The following is a 14,532-nucleotide window of genomic DNA, read 5'->3' as shown; positions in this document are numbered from 1 at the left end:
TGAAAATAAAAATCCATAATCCTGGCCAATTTCACCTCTCGTATTTGTGCAGCCGACATTGTGAAGTCTTACTCTTAGTCACCTTTCTCCATCTCTTGTCTTTTAACTACATGTTTAACCTCTGGCTCTCGTACACGATCAAATAATAGATGGCAGCCTTGTATTCCACATCTATTGGAGTTTTTCGAGGATGTAACCAGGAAGTTAGACGGGGGAGATCCAGTGGATGTAGTGTACCTCGATTTTCAGAAGGCATTTGATAAGGTCCCACATAGGAGATTGGTGGGTAAAATCAGAGCTCATGGCATTGGGGGGAAGATATTGACATGGATAGAAAACTGGTTGGCAGATAGAAAGCAAAGGGTAGCGGTGAATGGGTGTTGCTCGGAATGGCAGGTGGTGACTAGTGGGGTGCCACAGGGCTCGGTATTGGGACCACAGCTGTTTACGATTTACATCAATGATTTAGATGAAGGCATTGAGAATAACATCAGCAAGTTTGCTGGTGATACTAAGCTGGGTGGCAGTGTGACATGTGATGAGGATGTTAGGAGAATTCAGGGTGACTTGGATAGGCTGGGTGAGTGGGCAGATACTTGGCAGATGACGTTTAATGTGAATAAGTGTGAGGTTATCCACTTTGGGAGTAAGAACAGGAAGGCAGATTATTATCTGAATGGTGTAGAGTTAGGTAAGGGAGAAATACAAAGAGATCTAGGAGTCCTTGTTCATCAGTCACTGAAGGTGAATGAGCAAGTGCAGCAGGCAGTGAAGAAGGCTAATGGAATGTTGGCCTTTATTACAAAGGGAATTGAGTACAAGAGCAAGGAAATCCTCTTGCATTTGTACAGAGCCCTGGTGAGACCACACCTGGAGTATTGTGTACAGTTTTGGTCTCCAGGGTTAAGGAAGGACATCCTGGCTGTAGAGGAAGTGCAGCATAGATTCACAAGGTTAATTCCTGGGATGTCCGGACTGTCTTACGCAGAGAGGTTAGAGAAACTGGGCTTGTACACGCTGGAATTAAGGAGATTGAGAGGGGATCTGATTGCAACGTATAAGATTATTAAGGGATTGTACAAGATAGAGGCAGGAAATATGTTCCAGATGCTGGGAGAGTCCAGTACCAGAGGGCATGGTTTAAGAATAAGGGGTAGGTCATTTAGGACAGAGAAGGAAAAACTTCTTCTCCCAGAGAGTTGTGGGGGTGTGGAATGCACTGCCTCAGAAGGCAGTGGAGGCCAATTCTCTGGATGCTTTCAAGAAGGAGCTAGATAGGTATCTTATGGATAGGGGAATCAAGGGATATGGGGACAAGGCAGGAACTGGGTATTGATAGGAATTGATCAGCCATGATCTCAGAATGGCGGTGCAGGCTCGAAGGGCCGAATGGTCTACTTCTGCACCTATTGTCTATTGTCTATCACCCCCCCAATCCTATTCTGAATGTGTTTGATTAAAATGAGCTAAAATAACATTATGGAATTATTTCTTATGATTTCTCAAGTGACAGCACCTGGGACTGCTGCCAGTTCACAGATTTGCCCATTCTGCACCCCATCATAGCAGGCCTTGAGCAATGATCGCTCAGTGGGAATCTTTCCAAGGCAGGAACATCCCTGAAAAGGTGGTATGATAGCTAACATTCATTCACAACTCAAGTTCCATGAACCAGGGAAAACTTAATTATCCATATGAAGCGGTACATATTTTGCATGTTTGGCCTGAACAAATTTCCTATATTACAAAATTGCATTCCATTTGCATTTTGAAAAGATAGTATTCATTTCAATATGTATACTTCCCACAGCATTTCATTCTTTAATGGAAAGTCTTGAATTTGAACTACTGGATCACTTATTGCACGCTCACAAATGCACCATTCCCTCTGTTCATTCCACCCGCAGTTGATCTGTGACCTTCAGTGAGACTACTGTCTTGGCCAGCATGATCGCTTTGACTCCTATGAGTATTGTTATTTGTAAAACCCCACCCCTATATGCAAACTCGGCTCATTGGCTAGCTCTGCTAACAGCCATGTGACTCAGCAGTGAGAAGCCCACCTTTCACAAACAGTATGTGTCTAGAATCGGTACGATTTGGGCTTCAACCAAATGGGAATGTCGTGATGTTCCGATTAAAGAAGCTTGATTTGAGTGAAAGTTGCATAAATACTGTCCGTACACTGTTGTCAGTCAGCAAGAAATATCAGATCGTACACCACAGGAAATTATAAAGAACGTGTATTTACAAATTTCAGCTTTGTCAGTTAGTAGGAGAGAGAAAGAAAAAAAAGAAATGGGCCCATTACAGTTAAACCAGTCCAATGTGCACAGGGCTGTTGGAGCTCATCCTGGAGTTGTCTTTGCTCACACACAGGACCCACAGTCTGTGTGAAAGCGCACACCACATTCTGAACTTCACTCGAAATCCCATCTCAAACAAATGGGCTATCTCTTGGGAGTATTGGCTCTTCCTCCTTGGAGCCATTCATCTGCACAAAGCACTTCTTGCGACAGGGACACTCCTTCCCATGGCATTCTCCAGCATCTTCCCTCCTGTCCTCTCCACAGCTCCTGCCAAAAAGACCCCGAACCAGATTACTGTCTGTTACAAATCTCTCTCTGCCCCACTCTGCTTGAACTTGCTCCCAGTTCCACTATCCTGATTGGCCGACACAACATTCTTCAGTTGGGCTTCTTGTATCTCGCCTAAGTCAAAACATTCCACCAGCAGGACACAATGCTTTCGCAGAAACTGCTGAAGTGAAATACCGACAGTATAGCAGTAGAGATCTTAACCAGGGCATTACATGTGTTTTTAATTGTAACACAGCATCAAGCAACATATTTTATTCTGTAGCCTTGATATGTAGGATAAAGTATTTTCTCTGGTTAGTTACCTTTCTCTCTGGTCCTGGACCATATTAGTCCCCAATCAGCATTGTCAAAGGAACAGTTTGCACTGTATTTGGTTTGTGGGACCAGGGCCTACGCGAATTAACTGCTATGTTTTCTACAATGCAACATGGATTGCATTTCAAAAGAATTTTTTGATCATAATGTATTTTGCAAGATTTTGAGATAGAAAAATACACTACTTAAGCAATTATTTCCAACCATTTTGAGGTCTGAAGTTTGGTCAACTAATCTGATTTGAGGTACTTTTCAGTAAATTGGGTGTAAAAAATCGTGACCCAATTTTGCATGCCACCTTCACATCTAAAGAGTTCAGCAGTTTAGAAAAGAAAAAAAATCGGCAAGTGTATCATGTTAAAATTAAACAAAAATTCTTAGTGGCTTTAAGAGAGTGGTGTAATGAAGGCATGGAGTCGTTCAAAATATCACAACTTCTAGGCATCATGTAGGCACCTTAATCTCAAGACATCCTTCTCACTCATCCAGCGTAAGGCTGGTGGGGTGTTCTCTTGTTGCTCTTGGAACAGTGAGGATTAACTGTGTGTGCCTTCATCACTCGTATTGTTATGAGACTTTGTCTGAATTTGATGCTACAATGGTGTTGAAGAAATTGGAATCTACTGAATGTTCTTTATATTGAAATATTATTAATCAAAAATGATGAAAGATAAACAATAAAAAATGGTACAATTACATAATTGATCTAGGATGCTACAATAATCTGTTTAGCCATTCTGTTAACTCAGTCAAAATAAAAGTGCAGTTTGGCATCACGCCCACTGCATGCCATTCCCCTGGGAGGGTGCCAGATAAACCTCATTATTTGCAATGGCAATGAATAGTTTCAGACTATTGTGTGAGATGGCCATTAAGGGAAATGCTATGAATTAGAGCTTTGCTTCAAAAGCAAAGCACTACCTGCGTGGTAGATAAAAGTTGTGTCATCTTAATCCATATCTTGCAAAGTGCAGGACCCTGTTTTTATACAGGCATAAATTATCTTAAACCTACCTTAATTTGAACTAAATATTTTCCATTTGCCAATTTTAATATTAAAAAATAGTCCTGCATATTGGACATCACATTCATGGAGTCATAGAAAAATACAGCAGAGAAACCAGTCTTTCAGCCAATCTTCTGTCCTTGTACTCCACCTGGTTTCGGACTCCGACTTAACAACCACAGGCATGGCGTTTTTGAGTTTTTCCCAGCGCTGTGTTGAATGAGAGAAAAACACGTAAAGAGCTTCGATGGTTCCAAAAAATGTGACCATCATTGTAACCTGCTTGGCTGCATGTACACCCACCAAGTTGAGTGAGTGATTGTTGCAATTCACGAACACTGCCAGGTTGCTTTTCTCACTTATTCTTTGATGGACACCACTTCTGTGTCCAGCCATCACAGCAGCGTTGTCATAGCACTGTGACTGACAATCTTGTAGCTCCATTTCATCCTTCTCTAGCTGTTTCAAGATGTCTTCAACCAAGCTCTCAGCATCCTACTGGCTTATCTGGATAAAACCAAGGAAGGACTCTCTAACACAGACTGTTTTCCTCTCAAAATCAACTTCCACATACCTGACTATTTCTGACATCTTCTCACGGTGTGCCTGATCAGGAGTCGAGTCGAACATGAGACCATAGTACTTGGCTTTACGAATGCTTCTCAGTAAATTCTGGCGAACAGTGCATGCCATCACATACAACACACTAGAGGAACTCAGCAGCTTGGGCAGCATTCGTGGAAACGAGCAGTCAACGTTTCCACGGATGCTGCCCGACCTGCTGAGTTCCTCCAGCATGTTGTACGTGTTGCTTTGACCCCAGCATCTGCAGTGTACTTTGTGTTGTGGATGAATTTGTTTTGGATACCCGGTGAAAGATAAGACAAGGATTAAGGATGACTTTCCAAATGAGTGAGGTGTTCATTTATGACAGGGTCAAAGATGTCCAGTAGTTTCAGTAAGCCAAGGAAATTCCCCACATTGGAGTCATCGTCTAGCTGAAGATATCATGCCACTTCTGCTTTTCCTTCTCGATCTGTGACTGAAATACCATGTCAATAACTCCTCTGTTTCCAGCTAAATTTCTTTCCATTTCTTTCCACTGTGTGAAGCATTCCTGATGATTCTTGCATTTTCATGAACACTAATCCTTTCAGGTGCTTTCCACTGGTTGAATCCACTTTCCTGCTCCAATGAGGATTGATGGTCTGACTGGGAATAGAGAAAATAACAGATACAAAATGCAGGCTTTTTAGAAGGAGAATAGACCAGCCATGAGCGAGTCACTTCCTCACCACGACCATTTCCGGATTTCCTCTTGAACCAAGTTTTGTTCATTGAGCTGTTATTTGTTGGTAGGGAATGCCCCTCACTGTTCTGGAAATACTTTGAACTCAGCTTTATTATTTCTGTCCTCAACGCATCAGGTAGAATTGATTTTCCAGTATCCTTGTCGAACTTCAGAAGTCCAATGTCATGCTGTTCAATCACTTCTGGTATGATAGTTCGAGGCTCTTTGACACCATCCAGTTCAGTAGGTTCAGTGTTGTCGGGTTCAATCTCATCAGGTAAAATCTCGTCAATAAACTCAACATCATCACCACCACCATTGTCTTCCCCTCCTGTCATGTCCACATTCTCTGTGGCAGCCTCACTCTTAATCTCGTCATACTCAGATTTACCTGACCTGACTTCCTCCTTGGTTTGTGGCTCATTTGTTCTTGATCCATCTTTGGATTCTAACAAGCTTGTAGCAGGTGCAGGCAACTCCATGGAACATGTTGAACTACTTGTTCCCGGCTTTCCAATGAAGGGCATGAAGAACTTGCTCGACTTCTTGGCTTCCTCCGCCTCCAACTTTTGTCTCTTCTGTCCTTCAGCTCCACTTTCCTTCTTCTTCGTGAAGAAACGTTTCATGGTCTTCTTACACAATGCTCTGAAATAAGGCCATCCTAGTGCTTCTCACCCATGATAATCAAAGATAGATCATACATCTGAAGAAAACTCTTCCATCAAATCTCCCCTCAGTCTTCTATGTTCCAAGAAATGAAGTCCTGACCTATTCAATCTTTCATCATAACTCAGGTCCTCCAGTCCCAGTAACATCATTGTAAATTTTCTCTGTATTCTTTCAAACTTATTTACATCGTTCCTTTAGGTAGATGAACAGAATTGCATATTTATACCAGAAACTAGGCTTCATCAACACCTTATACAACTTCAACTTAACATCCGATCTCCTGTACTCAATATTTATGAAGGCCAATGTGCCAAAAGCTTTCTTAATGACCCTATCTACCTGTGGTGCCACTTTCAAGGAATTATGGATCTGTATTCGCAGATCCCTTTGTTTTGCCACACACCTCATTGCCCTTCTATTCACTGTGTAAGACCTACCCTGGATGGTCCTACCAAAGTGCTAAAGCTCACAATTGTCTACATTACATTCCATTGCCATTTTTCAGCCCATTTTTCCAAGCGGTCCAGATCCCACTTCAAGCTCTGATAATATTCCTCGCTGTTCACCTCACTGCCAATCTTGCTGTCATCTGCAAATTTGCTGATCCAGTTAACCACATTATCACCCGGATCATTGATGTAGATGACAACCGACAATGGACCCAGTACTGATCCCTGTGGCCCTCCATTAGTCATAGTCCTCTAGTCAGAGAGGCAACCATCTACTAGCACTCTCTGGCTTCTCCCACAAAGCCAGTGTCTAATACAGTTTACTATCTCATCTTGAATGCCGAGCAACTTAACCTTTCTGACCAACCTCCCATGTGGGACCTTGTCAAGTGCCTTGTTAAAGTCAATTTTTTTTTTCATACCCCAGAAACTAGTGGGGAAACTGTCCTTGCTAGGTCACAACACCTCCCTCTGCATTTGGAAACTGGACTTCTTAACAGTAGGGTCAAAGTCAGTCTAACTGGGTAGTAACTGGTGCTCTGCAAGGCTGTGAGTTCAGCCCGCTGCTGTTCACACTGCTGATGCATGACTGTGTCGCAGGATCCAGTCAGTGTCAGATGACACAACAGTGGTTGGTGTTATCAAGAACGATGACGAGACAAACTATAGAGAGTAAGTGGAGTGACTGGTGCATTGGTGTGAGAAGAACAACACAAGCCTGAATGTGGAGAAGATGAAGGAAATCATTGTGGACTTCAGGAAGGTGGAGACAAACCATCTCCCTCTGGAAATACGTGGCTTCTCCGCAGAGAGAGTCAAGTGCTTGGGAGTTCACATCACAGATTACCTCACCTGGTTCCTCAATATTACCTCCCTGAACAAGAAGGCACAGCAGCACCACAATTCCTAAGAAGATTGAGGCAAGCAAAGCTCCTCCCCCATCTTAACTGTATCTTGCAAGAGCACCATTGAGACCATGCTAACAAGTTACATCTCCATCTGATATGGGAGCAGTTGAGCATTCGACTGGAAGTCCCTACAAAGGAAAGTGAGAACAGCTGAGAGGATCATTGTGGTCTCCCTATCATGCATGAGGGACAGTTATCAGGAGCACTGTGTACGCAGGGCCTTTAGTGATTCCACCCATCCATCCAGCATCCTCTTTGACTTTTTGCCATCAGGCAGGAGACTACCATGTGTAAAGCTAAGAACGGTCAGGATGAGAAACAGTTTCTTCCCCTAGGCCATTAGTGTTCTGAACTCCAGGGGCATCGTATTCAAAGTGTCACTGGTTAACCTGATCCATACCTTCCAGTATTTAAAATTAATGCACTTTAATTGTTTTATTTACATGTGATTCATCTGTAGATTTTATCTGTACCCTCATAAGTTATTGTGTGTTATTTGTACTACTGTGCTTTACACCCTAGTTTGAAGAAATGTTGTCTCATTTCCATATACATAATATGAGTGAACTACATGTATATACGGTAGTTAAATGACAATAAACTTGACTTGAATGTAGACAACATCCACTACCTTGCCTTCATCCACTTTCCTGGTAACTTCCTCAAGAATCTCTGTAAGATTGGTTAGACATGACCTACAGTGCACAAAGCCATGATGACTATCCCTAATCAGCCTCTGTCTATCCAAATTTTCATATATCTAATCCCTTAGAATACCTTCCAATAAGTTTCCCACTACTGATATCAGGCTCACCAGCCTATAATTTCCTGGTTTATTTATAGATACTTTCTTGAACAATAGAATTACCTTGGCTATCCTCCAATCCTCTGGTACCTCCACTGTCACTCAGGATGATTTAAATATCTCTGCTAGGGCCCAGACAACTTCTGTACTTGCCTCCCACAGGGTCTGTGGGAACTCCTTGTCAAGCCCTGGGGATTTATTCACCCTAATTTGCCAGCAGACACCTCCTCCTCCGTAATCCGTACAGGGTCCATGACCTCACTTCTCTAGACTCTGTCCATCTCCTGAGTAAATGCAGATTCTAATTCATAGAGTTGATAATAATTTTGGCTATTTAGTAAATGGTTAATAAATGGGCTTGTACTCGTTTCTTGGTAAAGGCTACAAGAATATTTTCCAGTGAGCTGCTGGTCCATGTCACCTAGGGCATTCTACTGAGATGAATCATTGAAACATTGAGCACAAAAAGGGGCCCTTCTGGTTCATCTTGTCCATGACCAACACAATGCCTATCTACAATAATCCCATTCGTCTATATCAAGTGAATATCCTTCCATCCAAATACTTGACTCAAAATCTTTTAAATCTATTATTTTACATCTGCATTTCTTCCTCTGGTTGCTCATTTCACTTATTCACCACTCTGTCTGAAAAACTTACTTTCCTGTAACTTTCTCCTCTCTCACCTTAAATCTGTGCCCTTCTAGTTCTTGACTCCCTACCCCGGGGGGAAAAAAATTCTAACTTTCTATCCTATTTACCTCCTTCATAATTTTGTAAAATTCTAAGTTCACCCCTCAATCTACTATTTTCTGTTAACAATAAACCTAACCAATTCAATTGCTCTTTGCAACCATAGCCCTCCATCCCAGCAAATATCCTTGTGAATTATTCTGCACTGTTACTATTGCTCCCAGTAGCATTGTGACTGGAACTGTACAAAATATTCCATAAGTTTTGTCCAACCATGTTTATTACAACTGCAATGCGCATTCCAACTCTTATACTCAATGCCTCAGCCTATGAAGGCAAACATACCTACTCATACTGTCACTTTCAGGAATCTCTGTACTTCCACCCTTTGTACATCAGTGTTCCTGCTATATACAGTACACTTTCTCATTACATTTGACCTCTTAAAGTGTATTACCTCAGCCTTATCTGCCACCATTACACCTGACTTCCCAACTGATCTATGCCTTGCTGTGCTTTTGGAAGTATACCTTTCTCTCAGTGACATCACCAATGTCTGTGCTAAGACCATAAGACATTAGGCCTTTTGGCCCACTGAGTCTGCTCCACCATTTTATCCTGGCTGACTTATTATCCCTCTCAACCCCATTCTGTGTTTACTGCACACTTACTAATCATACCCCGACAAGTCAATTATGTATTGCAAACGTCAAAGGTCCCACTGCCAGTCCCTGCACTACTACGCTTATCAGGGATTTTCAGTCAGAAAGCCACCTCATTTGTGTTTGTGATCCTTCAAAAGCCAGTTGTTCTCAGCTGGAACGATGGTCAGAGTACTGCGATTGCTTCGGTGATTATTAGGTAAAGGAGGAGAACAATATCTATGCTTGTCCCATTCCTTGTGGACCTGTGATGAGGGTGGGAAGATATTAGTCACAGAAACAGTAAAAATAGGAGCAAGCAGGATTGGTCATTCAACATGATCGACACCAAATTCTTATTCTCTCCTCAGGGCCTACGATGCTTCTGTGTCCAAACATCTATCTGCATTCTTCTTGACCATATTTAGTGACTTGGCTCCCAACGTCTTGTGCATGAGAGAATTCCAGTAAACTCACACCCATCGATTGAGGAAATAACTCCTCACCTCAGTTATGAATATCTTACCTTGATTTCTGCAGCATGATCAAGATAGGGTTTAGAAAGGTTTAATGCAAGTCGACTTTTCCACTGAGGTTGGGTGAAACTGGAACTAGAGGTTATAGGCTATGGGTAAAAAGTGAAATATTTAAGGGGAATCTGAGGGGGAGCTTCTTCACTCAGAGGCTGGTGTGAGCGCAGATTGAGCTGCTAGAGGGCATGATGGATGCGAGTTCAAACTTTAGTCAGAGGGTGGTAAATCTGTGGAATTTGTTGCCATGAGCAGCTGTGGAGGCCAAGTTATTGCGTGCATTTAAGGCAGACATAGCTAGGTTCTTGATTAGCCAGGGCATCAAAGGGTATGGGGAGAAGGCAGGGGAGTGGGGACGTCTGGAAGAATTGGATCAGCCCATGATTGAATGGCAGAGCAGACTCAATGGGTTGAATGGCCTACTTCTGCTCCTATGTCTTATGGTCTTATGATTTTCACTGAAGCAACACTTCCTTAGATGATTTGTCTGACTGATAGCTGGCAAGAAGTAAGACAATTTGTAACTGTTTTTCTCATTACACTTTGAAGGATTGAGGCTTGGACATGCCAATCCTTCAGGAATGAAAATGAAACAATTTCACTACTTCAACAAGTTAGGTACTACGAAGAATTTGAAGGCATCGACAATCATCTTGAATGTTACAATGGAAATGCGAATTGGGAGGATGCAGTCATCAAATGCACTGTATGTCGGGAGTCCATTATCTGTACTAGGTGTCTGCACTGATTTTATTCATTTACAGTCCATCAAAAGAGCACCGTACACTGAATTCCTCCATCAATAACTACAATGTTTGTATTAAGAACTAATACAGTTTTATAGTACCGTAGTAGTGTTCCAATTTATTATGTATTTCATTTAAATACATAATCTGTTGCTCAATAAACAATAGTCTGTCTTTCTTATACCTTTTTAACTATTTCCATGAAACTTCAGCTAATTGGTCTAGCCCCAATTAGGTCAAAATGTACTGGTCCTGACATGACCCAATTAACTGGAATACACTGTACAAAATAAAATTGGTTTCTAGCTGTCATTATAGTATACAGGACATGGATGGAGAAAATTAGCAGCACACATGCAAAGAGGGACCAAAGTCTTGAGAATAATTGTCTTACACTGAGGTAGCATATGACCATGTATCACTTTCAAGGATCTTTTTTAATATATCTGGAGTTGTATCTAACACAAAGGAAGAAAATTGTGGACACAAACAAGAGAAAGTTTGCAGATGCTGGAAATCCGAGCAACACACACAAAATGTTGGAGGTGAACTCAGTAGGCCAGGCAGCATCTATGGGAAAGAGTACAGTCGATGTTTTGGTCCAAAACTCTTCGGCAGGACTGGAACATCTCTTATCAGCTTCATTTGTTCTGAAATGGGAATGCTCACAAGTGATTCTGTGTTATTCAGTTCTATTCGCAACCCCACATGCGAAGGATGTGATTATGCCCCATATCCAACAAGACTGAGCAGCATTCCGGATAGGATAAATGGCAGGTAACATTCATGCCACGTAGGCACCTACCATTCTGTCAAGAAAGAGTGTACCCATCTTACTGTGACACTCAACATCACTACCATTGCTGATCATGTCCTCGTCACCATGAGAGGACATCATGGAAAAGCATATGTGGCTGAAGGTGTAGGGCACTGCCGGGTATTCTGCTCCTCATCTGACAAAACCTCTCTACTATCTACAAGACAAAGTTGGGTACAAGACTTACCATTTAGTTGGCAGATTGTATCCAATAATACTTGTCTACACGATTCACTGACCAAGGCTTCTTCCACTGAAACTCCCAAACCTGTGCCACTTTACAAGGAAGCAGGCATATGAGACTATCATCACCTCTAGGTTCAGGTCACAGTCGTACACCAACAGTGTAGCATAATGTAAAGCTTTATAGTGCCAACAATTTCCATTTCTGCTGCTGTCTTTAAGCGGTTTGTACATTCTCCCGTGTGGGATTCCCCTGGGTGCTCCTCTTTTCTCTCACATTCCAACAGTGTGTGGGGTTGTGAGCATGCTGTGTTGGCACCGGAAGCATGACAATATTTGTGGGCTGAGTCCAGCAATCCTCGGACTATGTTGGTTGATGACGCAAAACGATGCAGTTCACTGTATATTTCAATGTATGTATGATAAATGAAGCTAATCTTTAATCTTCAACTTGAGGAGGGTATACAGGGCATCATCGCTGAAGCCATATGCTGGAACTCCCTTCCTAAAGGCACTGTGTACTTCAACCATATCTGCTCAAGGGCCATAGTGGATATAAAGCAAATATTGGCTTTACTTGCCACAAGATAAAATGAATAAAAAGAAAAATATAGAATTTTTTCATGATTGTGATAATGTTGATACAAGTGGAAATTAATGCTCCTTATTTAAAATTTTCAGCCTGTCAGATATATGCTGGTGTTTACACCCCCTGTGAGCCTCTTCTTTACACCTCATCAGCATATCAAAAAGCAATACAACGTGGAAATGGGTCTATCAGACAACTTTCACATGGGTCATTAAAAACCAATTACACTAATCCCATTTCATTCTCCCCTCAGTCCTATTAACTCCTCCAGATTTCATTACTCACCTACACTAGGGGCAGTGGCCTGTAAACATAGTTACATGCACATCCTTGGGATAGAACGCCTGGGGCAAATCCACGCAACATTTTTCACAACATGTACCAATGATATTAAACCCAAATCTGATTCTGATTCTGACGACCGTGAGGACAGTGCAGAGAATTCACACAGAGAGCACCTATGGTCAGGAATGAACCTGGTTCTTGAGCTGTAAGGCAAGCAGCCCTACCTGCTATACCATCGTGTGTTTATACTTTCTCCCACGTCTTTTTCCAGCTCCCCTTGAAATTAATTGATGAAATTTGCCTCAGTTATTCCAGGTGATTGCAAGATCCAAATCTAGCTGCAAACGGAGCAAATAGTTTCTGCTGGTTAAATCCCATTTAGTATTCGAACACCAGCTGCAACAGACATGCCAGTGGTCCTGAGAAATAATTGTGTTTTTAACTGAACATATTATTTATTAGTAAAATAATATGAATATAGTTTTCCTTTTAAAAAGCACAATAATAATACAATTTTGATAATTAGGTGCTTAACAAACAATTACCAAGATCGTACTGTAACACCGAAAATATTAATTAACTAATTTTTCTCTTCCATTGATTCAGAGTACCTGAGTACAGCCAGAAAATGAAAAATGTAAGTATCTTTAATTACAGTATTTGAATGATCCCATTCTTTCCACTGAACATTCAGTGAGTAGTGACTGCAATGTGTACCAGCTCTGCAGTCACTCATTGTGGTAACTCTGACAGCTCCTCCCAAATCATCAACTCAGAAGGAGAAGGGAGCCAGGCTGATGGGTCATCATCACTTATATGTTCTCTTGCAACATAAATTCCTGACTTTTGAATTCAGTGCCTCATCTAATAAAGGCAAGCATGCCATTTGCCTTCTGAAGCACCCTATCAACCTGTGTAGGTACTTTCAGGGTGCTATGAACTTGGACACCAAGATTTCTCTACTCATCACTTCTCTTAAGAATCTTGCCCCTAGCAGTGTACTGTCTCTTTGAATTTGACCTAACAAGGTGCAATGCTTCACATTTGGCTGGGTTAAACTCCATCTGCCATTTCTCCAGCCATATCGGCAGCTGATCTATATCCCCTTACATTCTTTGCTGGTCTTCTACAGCATCCACAACAGCACCAATCTTCATATCATTTGCGACTTACTAACCCAGCCATCCATATTTCATTCAGGTTGTTTATATACATCACAACCAGCAGAGGTCCCAGTACAGAATCTTGCAGAACACCACTGATCGTAGACCTTCGGCTAGAATAAGTCTTTCAACCACGACTCTTTGTCTTCTATGGGCAAGCCTCTTCTGAATTCAAACAGCCAATTCACCATGGATCCCATTCACCTTCATCTTCTGGATGAGCCTCCCATGAGGGACCTTATCAAATGCTGTACTAATTCCATGTAGATAGCATGCACAGCTTTATTTTCATCAGTCACCCTCATGACCTTCCCAAAATACTCAATCGAGTTTGTAAGGCAAAAGTTGCCTTGCACAAAGCTTGCTGTCCCTAATTAGGCCATGACTTTCCAAATGCTTATAAATCCTATCCCTAAGAATTTTCCCTAGTAACTTCCCTACCACTGACATGAGACTCGGTCTATAGTTTCCTGGATCATCCCTGGTTCCCTTCTTGAATAATGCAACAACATTAGCTACTTACCAGTCCTCCAGGGTCTTTCCTGTGACTAGAGAGACACAAAGATATTTGTCAAGGCCCTAACAATCTCTTCTCTTGCCTCTCTCAATAACCTGGGGTATATCCCATCAGGCCCTGGGGACTTAACCACCTTAATGCTCTTTCAGAAACCTCCTCCTTTACCTCAAAATGCCCTAGGATATCAATATGCTGGCACTTATCTTCCTGTCCTCCACATCCTTCTCCTTGGTAAATACTGATGTAAAGTACTCAGTAAGGAATTCACCAACTTCATCATTCAAGAAAGATTTACCTTTCAAAGACCCAACACTGCATCCTCCTT

The 14,532-nt window shown here is 41.9% G+C and overlaps 1 protein-coding gene across 11 annotated transcripts in view; it reads left to right on the top strand.

The window, feature by feature from the left end:
• LOC140737934 (LIM and calponin homology domains-containing protein 1-like) overlaps positions 1 to 14,532 on the top strand; it is a 356,743-nt gene that overhangs the window by 222,806 nt on the left and 119,405 nt on the right. For all 11 annotated transcript variants that reach the window (XM_073064758.1, XM_073064764.1, XM_073064756.1 and 8 more), the window contains exon 5: positions 13,134 to 13,164. In XM_073064758.1, coding sequence (XP_072920859.1) covers positions 13,134 to 13,164 — 31 coding nt within the window. The remainder of the gene's footprint in view (positions 1 to 13,133; positions 13,165 to 14,532) is intronic.

The sequence above is a fragment of the Hemitrygon akajei genome, chromosome 13 (genome assembly GCF_048418815.1).
Source record: "Hemitrygon akajei chromosome 13, sHemAka1.3, whole genome shotgun sequence".
Classification (NCBI taxonomy): domain Eukaryota; kingdom Metazoa; phylum Chordata; class Chondrichthyes; order Myliobatiformes; family Dasyatidae; genus Hemitrygon; species Hemitrygon akajei.
Note: the sequence above shows the minus strand (reverse complement) of the source record. Positions and strands in the feature narration are given on the sequence as shown.